This window comes from Triturus cristatus, chromosome 10, assembly GCF_964204655.1.
Source record: "Triturus cristatus chromosome 10, aTriCri1.1, whole genome shotgun sequence".
Classification (NCBI taxonomy): Eukaryota; Metazoa; Chordata; class Amphibia; order Caudata; family Salamandridae; genus Triturus; species Triturus cristatus.
The window spans coordinates 1,158,696,303-1,158,717,959 of record NC_140593.1 but is presented as its reverse complement, the minus strand read 5'-3'; the positions used below and the strand labels follow the sequence as shown (position 1 = coordinate 1,158,717,959).

Genomic DNA, 21,657 nt, shown 5'->3' with positions numbered 1-21,657 from the left:
TAGTCTTACGGTTGTGTTCAAAGTCACATAAGTGCGGAGCTGAAAGTATGCCCTCTTTTATTTTTAAAAATGACATCTGTTGTTCAGCTGACCATTGGAAATGAGTGTGGTTCTTTGTGAGTTCTCTGAGGTTGGCAGTTATATCAGCAAAATTATTAACATATTTCCCCATGTACGCTGCCAACCCTAAAAAATGACTTAAGTTTGTCTTTGTTAGTAGGTGCTGGAGCGTCTCTCGCTGCTTCAAGTAAACAATGTTTAGGTTTAAACCCTTCCCTAGAAATGCAGTGCCTTAAGTATTCTACAGATTCCACACCCTATTGGCATTTTTCTTTTTTAAGCGTGAGACCTGCATTTTTGAATTTGGAAAGAACTTGTCTTAGGATTTCGTTATGTTCATCAATGCTGGCGCCATAAATTAATACATCATCCTGAAAACATAATGTCTTGGGAACATTTTCCAAGACATGCTGCATAATTTTCTGAAACACTGCCGCCGCTGAGGCCAACCCAAAAGGCATGTGACAGAACATAAATGTTCCCATAGGCGTAGTGAATGCAGTGAGTCTTCTAGAATCCGGATGTAGCTCCACTTGATGGTATGCCATGAAGAGATCCAGAACACTGAAGTGAGTGGCCTCTCCCATAGTGCTTAATATCTCATGGATGCGAGGTAGCAGGTGCCTTTCCACTAATATGTTGTTGTTTAAGTCACGTAAGTCAATACACATTCTGATATCTTGGCTATGATTTTTCTTTGCGATGACAATGGGGGCCACCCACTCAGAGCAATCAACAGGTTGTATGATGTTTAGATTTTCTAATCTGGATAACTCTTTTCTTAACGGTTCCCTCATAAGATGGGGTATAGGTCTTGTTTTGTGAATTACCAGTTCAGCATTCTGTTTTAACTGAAGTTTGTGTTGAAAGTCCTTCAGTAATCCCAAGTCTTCTGAAAAGACCTCTGGAAATTCACTAGCAAAGTGTTCACTGTTACTTGACGGGTTTAGAGATAAAACTTGTTCCAGATTGTTAGGGTCTAGTTTAATCCCCAGTTCCCTTTGATGTTGCCATCCCAATAAGTTGGATCCATTCTCTACAACATATATATTTCCCACTGTGGACCGGTCTTTAAAAGAAATGAGAGACTTGATCATGCCCTTCATAGGTATGGCGTCTCTATTGTAACCACTGGGAGAGATGTCTGCTTTAGAAAGTTTATCTTGTTCTTTGCCCAAAATAGACTTAAATTCCAAAAAGTTCACAAGAGTGAAGGGTAAACAAGAGTCTGCAAACATTTTGACATGTTTACCATCGATAGATACATTGCATTCAGGATACCTTTGGTGGTCATTATTGTGTCTTTCTAATACTATGTTTACTTTGTCCCCAAAATGAATCCTTAGTTTTATCAAGGTAGTGTTGTAAGTTTCCTCATCATCTTCCTCATCTGTGTGCACCTCAGGTTCTGGTAATGATTGATACATTTTCCTCCCATTAGGACCCAAATTGTGTAAAAGTATGTGCTGCTTCCTAAAGGCATTACATTTTTCTCCCCCAATTGCTATGAAGTATGATTCAAAAATGTTCACCCATTCCTCCCATGGGATGCTGGGTTCTCCAAACTCATTCAAGAATGGTGCAGGTTGGGACATGCTTGCAGCAGCCATCAAAGTAAAAGTAGAAAGAAATACACAGTAACAAGAGTGAAAATAATGGTGGTCGATAGAAGTGCCCTATGGTGTGCGTATGATGAAGAGGAAATATATGTTTGCAAAATGACCCGTTTAAAATGTCCTTAGGCACAAGAAAGTGAGCCTGTCACAGAATTTTTTTCTGCATGCAGTAGATTCAAACCTTGACCAGTGAAGTCTAACAGAGAGTGACTCCATATGTTAGATGGCTGACTTGCTTCAGGTGTGCACATCACCGAATGTAATGCGCTGGATGGTTGACACAATTAACCACAGGTGATGCTCCTAGGTAATGTTCCTTCAGGTGTGCGTGTCACCGTAGGTAGATACACTGTGAGCAGAGAAACTGATACTTCCAGGTGTGCGTGTCACCGTGGTTTGACACACTGAATGGAAATGGATGTTCTAATATCAGGTGTACGCATCACCGAGTTTAATGCGCTGAAAGGGGACACAATTAATCACATACGATGCTTAAGGTGTGCGTGTCACCGCAGTTTGACACGCTGTAGCAGAGAATGGATGCTCCAAGGTCTGCATGTCATCGAGGTTAATCACAGAGAGCGAGTAATTTGACATGCTGTATACTGTGGAGTGCGTGTCTCCGTGGAAGGATTCACTAACAGAAGGCAGATAATAGGAGGGCAGAAATAAATAAAAACTTTCACTATGAATGTTAAAAGAATACCGCAGCAAACCAATAAATAAAAATAAAATATAATAGAAGTTGTGACGAAAGAAATCCTCCTACGAAAAGTGGTACTGTTCCTTCAGCGTTTCAGTGATTAAGCGTTGAGAGGCGACACCAGTTTCCGCCCCCACAGCGAAGATTGGATTAAATGAGTCCACGCCTAGAAATGCGGAACTGCCAATATGCCAATATGCACATTCTTCAAATGAATGCAGCAGATGTGTGAATGAACAAAATCAGCAGGGCCTGAAAAGTACACCCCCGCTGAGATCCTTCTTTAAGGTGCTAGCTAACAACAATTCAGAAGACGTGGTGGAAGGTCAGCAAGATACAGATGCCATGAATACTCTAAATAGGCAGCTCCCACCCCAAGCAGGTTGGGAATCTACTGTCCATGGTGAAAATATAGAACTGTCCTCACCTCCTTAGACTATGGTAAATGGTAATACGATGAAAGGTACAACCTGAAACAGACATCAACAATTGACAGCCATTATAGACCTGAAGGAGGCAGTGGAATCAGGGGAAGCCTCTCCCCATGTGAAGGTCTCAACAATAGTGGCAGGAAATGGCGACATTGAACTTGTCCTTCACAGCACTCCAGGGTCAACATTAGAGAATGTTCAAGAAAGAGCTGAAAGAGTAGACTCCTGGGACTTGCCACATGTAGGCCTCAGACATCCTCAGTTAGGTCAAACAAGGCTTGCCACCTTTAAAATGGAAAATATGCTGTTGTCATTGGTATTGGAAAATACATTTAGATTCACTATATCTGAAGCAAATCAGAAAGAGTTTCAAAGAGTAAGTATTACTCTAGAGAAAACAAATTGACTCTTTCGAGGAGAGGACCTTGGCCTTGGACCAGGCAGTGAGTGAGCTTAAAACATCGGGAGCACAGAGCAAAGCGGACATTTTGAAAATGGAGCAGAAGGGGAATGAACACTATGAGAGGCTGGAGGAGTTGGAATACAGCTCAAGAAGAAATAACTTGAGTATCCTAAATGCCCCAGAGGGAACAGAAGGGGGGATTTGAGAACTAACTTTTGTGGTAGAATTGTTAACAGCAGTAATCCCCCTAGAGGATGACACAGTTGAAATAGTGGGAGATATCCAGAGAGTACATCATGATTCCTTTAGGAGGAATCTTAATAGAAGGAAACCTCGGAAAATACTGGTGAATTTTTTAACATATTTGATTAAGGAACAGTTATTGATGAAAGCACTGAAATCGAAATCCTTAACAGCAAGGGGATTCAACTTCAGAATCACGTCAGATATCTCCCGTATAATTCTGAAGAGATAATGGGAACTTGGAAAATGGATAGGATAGAGGGGTTCATAAAATTAGACCTAACTACCCAACTCCTGCCACACTTAGGGTAATGCATGACATCAAAGTGTATAACCTAAGAGGGCACAAAGAGGCAGATCAACTGACTGACAAAGTTAAAGCATGAACATGACCAATATAGGTCAAAACAGGCAGTTCAGAGTTGACTTCTGATCAAGCAAATGAGAATACAGTTGGCAAGAACTTGCTTGCACTATTCAGCTTTTTTTGGTTTAGTATTTGATTTGTGTTTTTGCCTGTTCATCTGATATATGTTTAGTCATTCATGGGTTAATTCCAAAGGACAGTAGTTATGTCAATAGGGAAATTGTGAGAGTCCGCCCAGAGAAGGAAAAGAAGGGTTAGCGAAAAATGGAGCACTGGGTGAAGAGCGTCGGATGAAAAATTTAAAAAAACTTCAGAAGCCTTATGCATACCTAAGAAAACATATCAATAGGGTCAATGTGAGGTCAGTTTTTTAATGGGAATACAAATATGCAGGAGAAAAAGGTAGGGGTGGAGTAGCCCAAGCATGAAATTTGCAGTGGAATATAAATGGGTTGATCATGCAAAATAGACAGCAGAGAATCTTACAATATCTACGAGACTCTCAAGCACAAATCATTAGTTTTCAAGAAACACGTCCAACGCGTAAGGAATGCTTGGAACTCTTTAAACTACACAAAATGGCTTCAGTAAGTGGTTTGTAAAAACCACCATAGTTGCACTAAGGCTCTGATTTATATGGTAAAAAATAATATCCAGGATACCATTAAGACTATGTCATTGATAGCACAGAAAGGTGGCTAATATTGACTATACAAATGTGTCACATGAACAACACATTAGCAAGATACCAGTGCCAAATACAGACAACATTAATCTAATAAAAAATGTTCACCTAATACTATTGTGCTTCCCTGCTCCCATTATAGTGGCAGGAGACTTTAATGTTTTTTCGCATAATGTTTTAGACAAGTCTTTAAAAATAGGGATGACACATGCCCCAAAGATGCAATCGAATATTAAAAACATGATATCAGAGCTAGGGTTGTGTGATACTTGGAGAAGGACGGCGAAAAAAAAGAGACATTATACTTTTCAAAATGAAAAACATGGTCATGCCTCCAGAATAGATTACTTTTTAGTTGATCAACTGTTAGTGGAAGAAGTGTGTAATATTCTTATCTGCCTGTGCACTTATCTGACCACTGAGCTATTTAGTTAGTGTTAAGACCGTTTAATAAGTCTGAGTTGAAATGGTGGATCTAGATCGTAGAGAGTGAGGCAGAGGAGTCTCTAAGAGTGGATTCTGCAGAGTTGTTTTAAATTTAATGAAGGATCAGTGCCTTTGAATTTTGTTTGGAACACCTTTAAGGCTCACATTAGGGGAAGATTAAATAGCATTGTGTGGTAGACAAACAGGATAAAAAAGAAAGAGTGTGGGCAGTTGGAGGATGAAATGAAAAAAAATAGAAGAACAGATGTTGGCCCAGACTATCACAAATGAGCATAAAAAAGCATTAGAAGCTGACCTTCAGAAAACAAAAAATAAACTTGCTATACTGTTGGAGGAAAGAGTAAGGAAGTGGTGGGAGGTGAGCCAATTGGCACATTTTGAATATGGAGAAAGCATTAGTAAGGTACTAGCTTGGAAAATAAAAACGGATTTAAGAAGGAACCTTGTATAGGAAACAAAAAAGCCAGATAGGAACCCTTTAAGTTGTGAGTCGTATAGACCAATATCCTTGCTGAACAATGGCTATAAAATCTTTGCTAATGTACTAGCTAAAAGACTAAGCAAGGAAGTAGGTGGTTTATTACACAGAGATCAAAAGGGATTTTTAAAACTGGAGATACTGCCATGAATTAACCCATAGGTTGGTTGGTGCGATTGATAAAGCTTCCACGTTTAATCTTCCATCACCAGTATTAACATTAGATGCCACTAAGGCATTTGATCAGGTGAATGGGACATATCTGAGCACAATATTGCATCAACACAACTAAGGGGGAACATTTGCAGGACAATCCAGCAAAATACATAGATCCAGCAGTGAAAATCCCGATGAATGGTTGTTTAACATTGGATTTTGGCAATTACGGGAGGTACAAGACAAGGCTGTCCATTTTCCCCAGTGTTATTTAACCTCTATATAGAACCACTAGTGAGCAAACTAAGGAAGGAGTCAGCAATTTGTGCATTCAGGTATAATAGCTGGGAGAAAAAGGTGGTTCTTTTCACCGATAATCTTATGATATATACAAACGACTTAGAGCAGGAATCTCTAGTGATAAATAGGTTGATGCAAGACTTTGGGAGCATATCAGGATGTTCTGTGAACCCAGCAAAAACAGAGATTATGGCTTGCAATAGCCCAAGTGAAAATAAGCAAATCAGAAGGAGGATGAAATACCTTGGGGTGAGGAACATAGGATTACATAAATTAGCAGAAATTAACTTTAAAATTGCTTTATTTGAGTCAGGTAAATTGTTAAAGAACTGGGAACATTTGCCATTAACTCTCTTGGGCAGAATAGATTTGACAAAGATGTCCATCTTGCCAAAGTTCACCTTTCTCTTTAACGCCATACCTCTGACCATCAAAAAACAGACTAGATAAATAAACTACAGAGAAAACTCTCTAGCTTTATTTGGGCTGCAAATGGCTATGGGTATCTTGGAAAAAACTAGGCAGAAAGAAGGATGAGGGGGGCTTATCTCTACCTGACTTTCAATATTATGCATGGGCTTTCCAACTAAAAAATTCCTGAATTGTATGTAACATGTTGAATCTTTCTACTGGTGGGCAACTTGCAAGGTATAAATAGTATCAGCTGAGAAGTTGGTTTCAAGCTATGCATGTCAGGCTCCCACTACAAATGCTCTAGAAAAACAGCGATCAAAATCCAGCCAAAGGGAAAAGGAAGTTGTGATGTGGTACTGGGTAATATTGAATACGGTGGATGGAGACTTCAAACTTCCAGAGGAATTATGGGGAGGAGACTTGCGGATGAAGGATTACAAGATAAATGGCAAGTATCGATGTCTTCACTTCATGGTACTTTTAGATCTGCTTTTTAAAGAAGGAATCAGTTGCTCTCTCTGCACAGGGTGTATTAAACACCCTACAAGACTGCAAAGATGGGAAAGAAGAGTTCCGCAGAGTGCATGGAGTATGGTGCAGCAAGAACACATTACATCCATATGTTTTGGGACTGGCCTTTGATTCAAACGTATTGGAAAAGTGCGGGTAACACCATACTGTGAGAAGTTGGCCTGATATATGCTGTCTACTAGTTATAGTGGGCACCCTGTATCAGTCCAAACAACCCCTTATGGTGATAGGTTAAAGAGAACCTTTATTGAAAGCTATCCTAGTGGTAGCTATGGAGAGCAGCCTTCAGGCTAAGTCTTGAAGGAATGTAAAGCAGCTTGTTTTACCAGTCTATAATCTCTTGAATGACCAAATGAAAGGACAACCACACCAGGTATATATTTAAAATGTATGTATTTAAGATAAAACACACCCCTTGAGTCTCTTTATGAGACTGGTGTTCGAAGTACTTAAGTTACAAGTTAGCAATCAACAGTAATAGCACAAATACACGTTTGGGCCCTAGGGGCGTCGACTGAACTAGACACAAGGCCTAGAGCCTGTAGAATCGCTGGGACGCCAAGGAACCACCCAAGGTAGTGACACAGGGGACCCACGGGGGCCGTGTGCAGTGTGTGAACACAGCTGCGGGTTCCCGCTAGCTTCTATGGGCAATGTCGCAGTTGGAAATTTAAAGATTAGGGACACTTAGAAAGGAGTCAGGACCAAACCCTTTTGGACTTAGAAAGTTCTAGGGCTAGCACCCACGGGAGCAGCGGAGTACTCGTGTTACCTCACCCAGGGAAGCCGGGTGCATACGTGTCTTTTGGTATTGGGACGCGTCGTGGATTTCAATGGAAGCTGGCGAAGAAGTGCTGCTGCCGTGAAGAGGAGAAGTGTCCGAAGCGATCCATCCTGGATCTAGGATGGAAGGAACCTGAAAGCAGAGGGGACAGAGTCTGGGTCACTTACCAGTGACCAAGGGCATGATAGACCAATGCCCACAGATGTCGGGTGCTTCAGGTGAGTTGATGGGTGTCTTGACTCTTCAGCCACGAGGTCCAGGAGGCGCCGATGATAACCAGGAGCTGGATTCGAGCTGTCCCACAAAGTCTGTCGAGTGCTGCGATGTCAGTGACCAGATTTGATCCAACAAGCCTTGGCAACGGCAAGTCACTTGGAATCAGAGAAAGGACGGCGGTGCAGACCAGCAAAGTCTGGGGGACTCACCCAGCGAGGGTAAGTTGGGGCACGTCTGGAGCAACCAGGAAAGCCCAATCAGAAGAGGAGTTGCCTTCGTGGGGGACCTACTAGCCAACGGGCTAGCGATCGCGAAGGAGCCTTGAGCGGTCGCACTGGAAACTGGCCCATGGGTCACTAGTGGAGTGGAGGCCAGAAATCTTCGGTGCAGGAGTTGCTCAAGGCTGGGGCTACTCAGAGCCCAAAGCACAACTTCGAGGAAGACCAGGAAGATGATGGAGCTGCAAAAGATCACGGTGTCCAGGGGTCACGGTTCCACGTCACCCACGATAGCCAAGGGCCTCAGCTTTGCTGTGGACTCAGGGTAGCCTCGGGGAAGTCTGGAAATCCATCTCTGGTGATGCAAAGACTTCGGCGTCTGGCGGGAGCTTCAGCGCTGTAGACCGGTCAGTTGCTTCTTTGGTGCCTGCCAACCAGGGGACTCACTCCTTGAGGGAGATTTCTTCAGTCTTCTAAGCAAAGTAGAACATCAAAGGTCCAGAATATATATTGCAGCATTTCGTCCAGGGTAATCTAAAGTCTCAAGGACTGGGGTTCCCATACTTTTACAAAGTTTGGGGGTTGGACATACTCTAGGGACCCACCTATGGGAGGGTTTGGAAAGAGGGGTGGTTACACCCATTTCCTTTGTCCAGTTTCGCGCCAGAGCAGGGGCAGGTAGCCCCTGCAACCGGTTTGAATTGGACTATGCACAGGGACACCAAGTGTGCCCCCAGTGCAGGACTTCAAAGCACCAGAGAGTGCTCCCGCCCAGCCCAAATACACATCTGCCTGTCTGGGGAGGTGGTTACACCTCACTGGGACAGGAAACCTATTGTCCAGGCCTCCCCTGCCGGAGTTTCGGTCCCCAGCAGGAGGCCAGACCCGTGTCTGTGGCAGTGGCATCCATTTTGTGATGCCAGGGCTGTAGAAAGTCCTACCGGGTTAGACCAGTGTGAACAGGTCTCTCCCTCTAGAAGGGTGGAATGCTACCCCCACCGCCAGAACTGGGGGGTGGGGGGGGGTGGTATTCCAAAGCTTTTGACACCAAACACGACATTTTTCAGTGCAGCCAGTCCAAAGTTAGCATTTACCACGAGGTTATAATGCACTTAAGAGTATATGATCAGGCTGCACCACAAACAGCATCAGAGGAGGTACTCCGAATGCTGCAGAGGGGCTCTGCTCATGCAGGGGCACCATCTCACATAAAAACCAAGCACTCTGCCTTCAGGATTGTTAAGGCCTGCCATAGGAGTGACTTATAGGTTTTGTATGTGTGTGCAATGGTAGTGATATAGGTAGCCTATACAACTGTAAGGGGTGCAAGCACCCCTTACCCAGGCTGCAGTAGCAGACCTGTGGTGTCATTTGGAGTGCTTCCCAGGGGTGGCATAAAACATGCTTCAGCCCCTGGTAGGCCTCTGAGGTACCCATGCCCTAGGTACATAGTATACCATATACTAGGGTCTTATAAGGCACTCCAGAATCCAATTAGAAATGGACCTAATGTACATAGAAACCATTTTACAGAGAAAGCAGATAGACTGGGGCCCTGAATAGCAGGGTCCCAGTCCAACTAAGTCATAAACCAGCAAAACACCATGCAAAAAGTGGGGGCAACCATATAGTCAGATTCCACCTTCCTACATATACCAATTATCCTACAAAAAGAAATAAAGGTAACCCTTATACTTATTGTTTCGGGCTGTACGGACAAGCTAGGCTCACTAACCAAGAACAAAAGCAAAGTTAATACTCTACTTGGTACTTTCAGCAAGGAGAGAAATCTGCAGAAAGTGGCTGTCCAAGTTATCCCCCACTAGGACAGAATGGGCTGTTCCTGTAAGGTACGCTCTTGAAATGGATACTAAAGATGGATCTAAAAAGAGACTAAAGATGTGGCTACCAATAATATCGTGGTTGAACCAAGCTCAAGATTTACACTAGTGTGCAATTATTTTACACCAAGCTGTATAACATATAATGACTATCTGAGGTTTTGCATACGGAAATCATTTGTCCTATGATTACACCTGACCCCTGATTTGGTACTTGACCTCAGTTAGTCAGATGACTACCATCAGCTTTGGAGGGCAAAATATAACATCAGACTTCCTGGCAGAAAGAGGGTCGTCGTACTAGGGAGCTGGATGTTTTTATTAAGATGTGAATGAGGACAAAAAATATAAAAAGAAAAAGAAATAACAACAGTAGAAAGACTAGAAAGCATTCCAGCATATTTAGGAACCAAAGGACTCCATGCAGGTTACTATAAGAAGGAAGCACATACCCCGGGTGGGCTGAAGGCGAGAACAAAACAAAAGTGTGGGAATGTAAAGGCCAAAGTAGGAACTGGTAGTTGCAGTTTTGAGCAAATGCAACTACGGAAAGCACTCCTACGCATGGAACTGAGGGTGAGTTTCCTGTATGTGCAATGGCCACCTAAGAAGTCCTGGGAGTCCTGCCCAGAACCTGGAAGTTTCACAGTACTCACTTCAATCAATCAATCAGGATTTATAAAGCGTGACTATTCACCCGATAGGGTATCCAGGTGCTTGCAGGTCCCGGAGGTTTATTCGAACAGTCATTCCTTGAGGGCCAATCGGAATTCCGAAAGTGAGGCGATGGTTCTGGAGGTGCGTGGGGAGGCTGTTCCAGGTCTTCGCTGCGATGTCGGAGAAGGCGTGTCCTCCACTTCTGCTTTGTGAGATGCAGGGAATATGGGCAAGTGAAAGAGAGGCGGAGTATAGTCTTCTAGAATGTTGGTGGAAGTTCAGGCAGTGGTTAATATCAGCGGGTCCTTGTTTGAGTAGAGCCTTGTGTGCATGGGTCAGCAGCTTGAATTGGCATCTTTACAGTATGGAGAGTCAATGGAGTTGCCTGAGGTGGGGTGTGATGTGGGGTCGTCGGGAGAGGCCGAGGTTGAGTCTGGCTGCAGCGTTCTGTATGGTCTGAAGTCTCTGTAGGAGGTGTGTTGCGATTCCTATGTAGAGGGCGTTGCCATAGTTTAGCTGGTGATGAAGGCTTGTGTCACGCTGCGTCTTGTGTGTAGGGATAGCCACTTGACGATCTTACGTCGCATGCGCAGAGTGTAGAAGCAGACAGGGGAGACGGCGTTGATCTGTGAACTCAGCACTCTAATGTATGGTATGTCTCTTCATAGTCACCATCTTCCAGTTCTCCATTACCTCCAAAATGGGATTATTCTTTTCTTACAGAGATATTGGTTTCTGGGGAAACAACCCTTCCTTTTTTTTTTAAACGTGCTCAGCCCTATTCATTCCTGTAGCCATGGGTATTTTGAAAGTTGAAACCTATTAGGGAAATACTCCCAAACGGAGCAAATTCTTGGTTATAAAATTATTAATTATTTCAAAACAGGTCTTTTTTATTAGAGGAATACATACAGCAACACCTGTCTGAGTTTAATCACCAAATAGCTTATCAATCAACTGATGACTTATTTTCATCAATGAGATTATTATCTGTTTATTGTCACTAACTGATATCAAAATGATTCCGCTTGTTTTTAATGGCCTGCTCTCCTGGTGTTGTTGCAGACCTGAACTGAACGGGAATCATTTGCCACCATTAAGGAAAACTGACTATTTCACATAATCTGGTTGGTGTTGAGACTCATGGGTTCTGCTGCTGTCACTTATTATTATTTGTTACTCAATATCTCCTCTTGGATGTTCATATAATATCATTAGAAAGATCCTACCTGTAATCAAGTATTCCTCATTGTAACTGCTAGGGCTGATGTAAAAGCCACAAGAGTATTCCATTGAGCTGTAGATAAACTTCAGGTTCTTGATCTCAGCGCCACCTTTGAACACCTGCAGAGGTTGAAAAATTCAGAATTTCAATACTTTGTCTTATCTATCAGTATTGTTGTGAACTTTCTCCTGACACTTTTGTTCCCCTTCGCCTCAGCCAGAAGGGTTTCTTATAATGAAAGAAGGGTCTAATGCAGGCAGCTTGTGACAGAGGTTCCTCAGGTACAGTTCAGTTGTTGAGACATAGAAAGACATAAGTGATCAGTCTGTTTTTTGGTATTGATTGCACTGACCATTGACACCCATTTTATTCTATCACTGACCACAGTCATGTTCTTCTACCAGGTGTCAGGATTAATCTAGCACATGCCACAAACTCAATAGCCTCTTGAATGGTAGTTATTAACCTTCCCAATATCAGACGAATTGAAGGCAAAGTCAGCCCCGAATAAACTCTGAACTTGCAATCACTGGGGTGGTGTACACAAAACATTTCCAGCAGCTGCATTTGCTGTCTTATACCCTTATCATAAACACTTTGTTGGCTGTGAACCATCTACTATAAATCAAATAGTTGGTGTGCTTTGCATGTGTATCACAGTGTTCCTGTAAGTTATTTGCTACCACGCCACCACAACCACCGCCAGTGCAAACCCCTTAGCTCCAGCGCATGGTGTGATTAGTGAAGCGGATTCTAGCCTGCTATCCTACAACGCAGTGGTGCACTCCTACTGACAAGTTCACTGGTTGAGAACTGGCTCTTGCAGACTGCACAAGGAAAGGACAACTTTGGATCCAGGCACCGACATAACACGGTGCAGCCACAGACCACACAAGTACTGTTCACATATCAAGACATTTTTTGGCAGCTATACTAAGCGGAGACTATTCCGGAAGTACTGTGGCGTCTACAGATTGACAATGGAATTGATATGTGAGTAAATGTCTGGGAAGGGTCACTACATCCCACTAAACTATCAGAGCAGGTCCGATTATTTGCCCTCTGCGCATACAAACTTTGCAGTTCCTTCTTTTACACTTTACTTTAATGATTAACACTTTAACAGCTATATGCAATATACATCATTTAAGTCTAGTACCCTATATATGAGCAGGCACTTTAGGGACACCTACGAACGAAACCCTCATGACCTATTTTAGATTATTGCATAATTAGATGTTTTTATACTATGTTAATGTATTTATTTACGCTTGTTCAAATGTTATTCTTTTTAATCTGTGATCATAATATTGTTAAGCTATTAATTAATTATACAATAAACTATTATTCCATTCACTGGTTCACCCCATTCTCACATTTCAAGAAGACAGACTAGAGTCCTTACCTCAAGTGTCTCAATGTCATACTTAATCAAGCTGTAGTTGTCATTGGATTCTCTGAACATATCGGTGGAGGAGTCATTTAGAAACTTGGCTCGTATTACTAAAAAAAAACACACACAGGAAATATTAATAAATGTAAACTTTTCAATCTCAGTTACATCAACTATTGATGAGGAATGACCAGCAGTCATTATTAATAATAATACTTGGCACACTTTTACAGGATTCTCTTGTCTCATTTCATTTAATTTCTCTTTAATGTTATTTATGGATTGGTTTTGTGGCACATGTGCATTCTGGTTAGGGTGTCCTGGTGCTATAAGAAGCTGGAAGAAACAAAGAGCTATAAGTGACAGAACTGCCAAGTTTTCTAAAGTTTCCGAAATGCAAGGTGATTGCAAAGCAAAAGTAAGGAGCTACACTCAATGGCAGTCACCTAAGCAAGATGTTTAGACTGCAAACCCAAGAGACTGGTTGAAGACACTGGCCTTTTACAGTGGGCATCATTCCATGAACCACATTGATGGACCTGACACACAAAAAGAACCTCAGTCTTGTCACAACTCAACTATAGAAAGTTGTATTCCATTAATCTAACCACTTCTGAAAGGCAGCTCCTAAAATATGGGCTCTCTCAGGATTCCCATCTAGGTGCAGATTAAATTAGGTACCATCTGCGAACTCATCAAGGAAAAACCAAAAGGTCTGATTATCAAGGCAAGGGGAATAACACAATGGTTGAAAATGGGTGAATTGAGGGAAAACCACCCTGTGACACCCAGAGGTCAACGGCTTCAAATAACATTTTAAAGGATGCAGAACTACTGCCTGAGAATGTTCGTTAGAAAGGACACTAGCCCCTGAAGAGCCCTGCTTAATAAGATGAAAACCAATAACTAGGTTAGTTATTACCCAGCCAAATAGTTCTCAGTTTCTCACCCTTGAAAGGATGAAAGGCTGAGTAAGCCTACCAGTATTTGAACCTTTGGATTTCACTAAACACACAGATCTCAACAATGACCGACTGAGCTATCTCACTGGTGATTTTTACAGAGGGTCTGAGGAGTGACTGGGGTAATGAAATGTTATTATATAACATATTTCTTACCAGAAAGGGTGTTAGTGTGCTTTACATGTAGCACCTCTACATAAACATGGATCTGGCAATATCCTAACACAAAACAAGGTAAATAATTTACAAAGAAGCAGTTGTGGCATAAATCCCCACACACCAAATTTGTTTGCCTTCAGCATCCATGGCGGATGTGATGCAACACCTCTAGTAATATTGATTTGGATGTATGCAATAATAAAGTGTGCATAAAAACTAAATTGAATCACTGTTGTCGAAATCACCGAAGATGACCTTTCCATCAACCACTAGTCAGAAATACATGGTTAGACAGGCCCTGTGACCTAGGCCTGAGGCTACTTATTCACAGATCACAGGTGGGGTGGCATGTAACAAGCAGGACAAATGCGCGATCAGGAAAAACCCAGATTAGTTCCACAGATAGGCAGCGACAACATAATGGTCCGGTGAGATTGGCCCCAATAAAACACACATGGCTGGAGGGGCAAGCGTTCCCAAAACATCATTAGGTTAGATGCCACGTGAAGTTAGGAACACTAAGCCAATCAGGACACAGGACATGCTGAACATCTGGACACGTTATTCACTGGCCCTCACTGTGTCCATGCAAGGTCAAGACCCACCTGCATGTCATCAGGTGGGAGTAATTTATGCCTGGTTTACAGTTTAGGTACAGAAAGGAGAAAGAAAGGTGACGGTTTTATCAAGTTCTTAACAATACCACCTTTAAAACTAAATAGAAATATTTATGTGACAAATCTGAAGTATTTAAAACAATCCAATTACATAAGACTTCTTAACTAAAGCTTTGTAAAACTCTGAAAATGCTCGCACTGTGGTTTTACTCAGTATTTAAGTAAATGCTGAACAACCCGGCGAAAGTCTTGTTGCAATGAGGATGCATTAGACTCAAGAGACTCATCTAAGAAGCACAGAATGGCACCATCAAGAGGCATAGAATGAAGTGGAATACGCAAGGGAGATGTCTGAGTTCCACGATTCATTGGTGTATCTCAATGTTTCTCTGTCACATATCAAGCGCAGTCTTTGATCAGCAGAGTCAAAGACTGCGCTTGACTCAAGTTAGCAGTTAGCATCAAGGAATAATTTTACCATAATTGTGGTCCCTCTGTTTTTATGGCCTTCAGCTATATCAGTGCTCAGTCCATGAAGAACAATTCAGTAAGTAAGACATGTTATTCCACTTCCAGTGCAGACAGGTTGGGATTTACTTCCTTCTCTAAAGCAGCTACAAGGTTTGTGAATCCAGCTTAGCATTCTAATGTGAGAAAGCACTTGCCCGCTTGTATTATTTTCAAACCAGTGAGAAACCAGCATTAGCAATTAAAGTATCTAAAGAAGCATACACCTCTTTAAGGAAATTGTGGCATGTTCTAATGAAGAAATATTTGGTTTGATGATGTGAGATACAAACACCACATTTCCTTCCATTTCCAAATTGGCTCAAATCATGACCCCTTGAAGAGCTTGAATTGCCTGTCTGTTCTGCTCCGACTCATAAAGCAACATAACCTGCAAGCCACACAAATGGGATGTAGGAGTCAATTGTTTTTCTTAAAGTCACACAGAAGTAGAATTAGGTATAGAAATTCTACACATACTTACCTGTCAATATTTTTTCCATAATATTAAAGTCCCACAATATCCTGGACTCGATATTCAGGTCACTGTGAAAACCAGATACTTGTGAATCAGACAGAAACTTAAATTAAGACAGTCTTGCAAGCATACATCACTGATGTTGTACTTTAAACATGTGTTTGTGTATATAAAAATGCTGCCATCCATCACTTTTTTGTATACTTTAGTATGTCGTCCTCAGTGGGACGTGTATGCCAAGACGTAAGTCCCGTTCACACTGTGTCACTGGAACCAAGTTATTCCTGGCTGATGAACCCTAACTAGGGTAAAACTGGTCCTAGATTGCTTATATTCTGGTTCAGAAAGGCTGGCAGTTCGGGCAGGATTGTTCCCAGTGGAGCAGGGTCAAGACTGATTTGCATATGGCTGTGGCCAAGCTTAGGTGGCTTGGTATGTAGAATAACGATGGATTGGGACGCAGCCCTAAGTAATTAGCAGTGCCTGAGATTAATTCAAGCATTCCATCCATCTCTTTTCAGGCTTGGCCTGCACAACGCTTGCGCTGTGCTTGTGAAATCTATTGTATTTAATATAAATCTTAAAATGAGCTTACATCCCCCCTCACTTTTCATTGGTTGGTGTGCTTGCCACTTCGTTTCCTCCGTTTCTATTGGCTGTAGCATACCATTTCTGATTGTCCGTCTGTGTGTTTCTCTTATCAGTCTCCCATGGCCCAAGTACTGTTTTCATCTGCTTCGTGGGACTTTTTTTAAAAAGCTTTTGCCTGCACAGCGCTTGTGCTTGTGTTTGTTTTTCAACTGCTGGCATTTCTGTTAGGAGGCTAGAAAGGTAGGACATGGTTTCGCAACCACAGAACATGACAAACCTGAGTACTCAAAACAAACTGCTAGAAACAAGCACTGTAAAAAAAAGTGATGTGCAGGCAAAATATTTAAAATGTTACAGGGAGAGATGAAAGAATGATGAATGTTTCTGTGGTGTCACCGTCCCATGCAAAACCCGGGGGAGGGGCTCAGAGCTGAAAGTGAGGCTTGGAGAACGATTCGTTTCAAGCCTTGTGTGCCATGGAAACCTTCTTCATGTGGTTCCGTTTTTTTGCCGAGTACTCAAAATGAACTGCTACACACAAGCATTCAAAAACAAGCACTGTGTAGTCAAAATATTTAAAAAGTTACGGGGAGAAATGAAAGAATGATAGATGTCTCTCTGGAAGCGTCTCCATATGTAAAGCTTGGGGGGGGGGCAGGTTTAGGGCTGAAAGCAAGGGTTGGAGAACGATGCATTCCATGCCTCGTTGAAGAAAAAGTCAAGTTACACCACGGTGTTAATCAAAAAGAAGAGAAACAAATTGTAATGTGTCTTAATTAGGCCTGGGGAAAAACACTGCCATTTAACCATTTACACGTTTCCTAAGTTGCCTTCTCTTTCACACGATGACTTTTGACACACATTTGCATGGGTGACAGTGCAGGATTAATTTCACTGAAACTACATTGCTTACGAATTTACCTTAGTAGAAACATTATCATGACACCTTGAACACCACGTACAAGGCCTTGACACACATTGTGCAAATGTCTTTATTTGTTTTCATCCATAAGGCAATGAAGCTATCAATAGATCATAACACTGTCAGCCTGATAAGGTTATATATAAAGAAGCATTTCTGTGTTTGAGCGAGAGGAGCATTTGCTGTCATTTGTGAGGTCACCACCTGCTGAAACCTCAGCCCAGCTGCTTACTGATCCCTCTGAGTGGGAAGTCCAACTTGTGACCATGACAGGAACCTACATTCGCTGCCTTCAGGTAATGGGGTTGGATCATCCAATGGGGATTCCTGGAAGAGCACATACACCCTAGGCATCTAGGTTAGGGAACGCATAGTAGTATATAATTTTATATATATATATATTCACTGAAAAAACCATAGGTTTCACACACGTTATAGTTAGGAATTAGCATTTAAAAAACCTTGCAAATTCACTGAAAAAACCATAGGTTTCACACATGTTATAGTTAGCGGAAATTTTACTGATAAAAAACCAATGAAATTCCCCCGTTATAGTTAGTGCAGGCAACTATAACTCACGCGACCGCAATCCTCTGCTGATGCTAATACTGTATTTAGACACTTATTTGCCCATGTCTTCTTCCATACATTTTTAGCTATACATATATTACAAATATTTTTTTTTCATAAAGACACATATGTCATCAGCAGAAGATTGCGGTCGCGTGAGTTATAGTTGCCTGCACTAACTATAACGGGGGAATTTCATTGGTTTTTTATCAGTAAAATTTCCGCTAACTATAACATGTGTGAAACCTATGGTTTTTTCAGTGAATTTGCAAGGTTTTTTAAATGCTAATTCCTAACTATAACGTGTGTGAAACCTATGGTTTTTTCAGTGAATTTGTACGGTTTTTTAAATGCTAAGTTACTTTACGCCATTCGTGGCGTGCGCACCCACTTAACGCAGGTCGTTCCGTGCGCGCACGGTGCGCTTCGCGCACCGTGCGCGCACAGTGAGCACGCGGTGTGCTTCGCGCACCGCGCGCCCACTTTACGCAGTTAGTGCCGTGCACGCACGGTGGGCACGCGGTGCGATGACAAAGCAAGAAAGCACGTCAACAAATCTGTTTCTGCTTTCCTCCGTGACTATGGTATGGGTGCCATTTACCACAACAACTTGCGTTATGACATGCAAGACATTTATAGAGGAGATGGTGTGCACTTCAATGATGAAGGGAACAGAGTCTTCCTCTTAAACCTTAGACTCTGCATCGGTACTTACTTGTAGGTACCACTAAAAAATCATTTCATAAACACAACGGCTCTTTTTAGAGCCCCCTAATATCTAAACACTTAAATCTGATTTTCATTTTTTTTTTTTTTTTTTCTACCGTACGCTTACCGTAAGCTTACCGTACGCGTACCCCGTGATTTTTTTTAAAATCAATAAATGTTTTCTTTGTACTTTACAGTCCTTCTTCGACCCCCTCACAAATGTAAGGGGGTCTGTAACTCTCCTCATTGCCCCCTTTCCTTGTTTTCACTCTTTTTTTTCAGAGTGAAATACACAAAATGGCGGCCGCCGCTTCCTGGTTTCGGCCGATTCGAATGTTTACTAAGATCTAAGAGCCAATCAGAATCGCGCTCGCGCACGCCACCGTACGCTCACCGTAAGCGTACGGTAAGCGTACCGTAAGCGGGCTCAGATATATATATATTGATTTAAAGGCTATTTTCTCAGAATCTACTGAACAGATTTACACCAAACCTACAAAAGGCACTTCCTTGACCTAGGGACTACCTCTCTGCCAAATTTTGAGTAATTCTGTTCAGCCGTTCGGGCTGTAGCTCGTTCTAAAGGTCCTATGGAAAAATGCATGGGAAAAACGCGTTTTGGGACCCCCCTTTTATCTCAGCCCCCGCTTGACGGATCCCCCCGAGACTTTCAGGGTAGGAGCGGAGCGTAGCGCCCCACCTATTTTGAGAAATTCGCGAGGATTCGTCGACCGGCGCCAAAGTTATTCAAAATAGAATGTTGAGGTTTTCCTATGGAAACGTGGTCCTAACTATAACTACCTACTGGCGACCGCCAGTAGGTAATATATATATATATATATATATATATATATATATATATATATATGAAGCAGGGAGGAGGCAGCAGATGGGATGTTTGTGGAGACCCCAAGTCTAGAACCATGCGCACAAGCGAGCAATGAAGAGGTTAGAAGGGGCCCCTCAAATAAAAAGGAATTGTACACAAAACTAGAAAAACGAATGAAATCAGAACAAGCCAAATGGTGGGAACATAAGTCCCTGACAAAGTATCTGGAAGTGGGTAGAACCCCGCGGGGACTCAGCAAAATGCTTGCATCAAACTATGGGAACCCCTATCCCAACATGCTTCGGGAGTGGGCGGAATGTAATTTGGATGCATCGAGAAAGCTTGTGGAGATCCTTATGAAATATGCAGAAATTAATAGAATTGATCTACAAAGGCAGATTGGAAAAATAAATGAACAAATAGAGGCAATGGATGGCAGCAATGTAACAACCAAGTTCAGAAAAGACATGTTAACAAGACTCAAGAAAAAGGAAGACATAATTAAATAACGAAAGACCTTTTAATTTCAAAGGGAAGAGAATGAATATGACAACGGGCAGATATTCACTTTTTTTACAAATATGATGCTGCCAAAGCCACGCTAAAAGGAGTAAGATTTACAACAGAGGCAGGAGCCATAGCGGACTCCAGTCGTGAGGTACGGGCAACCATATCTATGTCTGACCTCAGTTCAGCCGTGGACAGTGAACCAGAGACAGAACAACACACATGCGCTGCCGGCGAAATAGTACATCAAAGAACGAAACTAACACTAGCCGAAGATTTGCATTTTTTACGGCAGGAAAGGGGTCAAACATTGCGCTCCAGGCCGGCAAACCCCAAAACAGACAGAGGAGGAATGCACAGCACCGTGAAAGACAGAAACAACGAGAGAATGCACGCAAACAGGAAACAAGCCATCAGAAACTGGAGACACAAGTGACCCACACTATGGGAAAAACGAACACAATAATTATGTCAGGAATCAATTTGGACATTGCTGATCAACAACTCTTATCACTTGGGCTATCATTTTGCCCTGAGAGCATCTTTGACTATCCACAAACCAGGGCTGACATTTATAAGTTCATTCAAAAGCTAAAATTAAAAAAGTTCCACCTTTTAAAGAAAAGTAAACACACAATGGGAACAGTTGGGGGGGGGGGCAAGTGGTGACAGCAATCTGTCAGCATCGGATGTCAGCCTTTTATGTGACCTACAAGCCTTACAAAATCATGAACCTACACTCAAACAATCTGGGTGTACACGGTGTCTATTGGAACAACAACTAATAAATGTCTCTGCTACTGCAATTACAGGATTTAAACCGAAATCAATGTTTATTCCAATCCTGTCTAGGGATTCAATTGATATTTTTGAAGAGTTAATAACAGCTGAGGTAAAGAATCTAAATCATAATATACATGTACTCTCCAAGAAACAGAATGCACACCAGCACAAATACCATCAACTGATAAAAAAGCTCAAGGTAAAAATGTCGGGTAGGTCGTCCCGCACACCAAGGAAGAGCGCGAACTGCCTCTACCTTCCTACGGCATTGCTGAGGAGGCTCATTCTTCATTGAGGGAGGGCTGAGAACAGGGTACACGCATAATTACGTGTCCCAATTACAGTACTTATGTATTATAACCTATAAGAAGGACACATGGGAATATAGGGCGTCTTTTCCCCATTCCCATATCTACATTCTTTCACACTGGTCCTGATGAAGCGCTCTAGGATCCATTAGGGACCATTATTCAGCGCGAAACATGTCGACCCCATTGTACACTTAAACACTCTCGATACTCACCACACGGGTTGAGAGCAGCGGGATCTTATTTGTTTAGTTTCCCCTCTCATTCCAGCATTATTTTGCGTCTCCATCCCGTGACATTTTTATCCTGATTCAAAGGACTTTTCAATAAACTGTTTTTGTCCTTTGGATCATTTTTATCTTTCACTTATCACCACTTTCTGACCCACACACCCCCATGCACAAATGCGGCAACTCCTAAAAGATCTCCACCAGAGAGCCCCTTAAAACGGGCACGTGAGGGACTGCAGCGCCACCCCCACGAGGAGCACCTGCCCAATGATGATGCTATACACTCGCAAGGGTGTGTGAGGGCACCACAAGATTTAT

At 42.3% G+C, this 21,657-nt stretch overlaps 1 protein-coding gene across 1 annotated transcript in view; it reads right to left on the bottom strand.

Annotated features, from left to right (window-relative positions):
• LOC146796816 (metalloproteinase inhibitor 1-like) overlaps positions 1-21,657 on the bottom strand; it is a 79,148-nt gene that overhangs the window by 16,653 nt on the left and 40,838 nt on the right. The window contains exons 4-5 of the mRNA XM_085631378.1: positions 13,181-13,278; positions 11,780-11,894 (exon numbers count right to left, since the gene is read on the bottom strand). Coding sequence (XP_085487504.1) covers positions 11,780-11,894; positions 13,181-13,278 — 213 coding nt within the window. The remainder of the gene's footprint in view (positions 1-11,779; positions 11,895-13,180; positions 13,279-21,657) is intronic.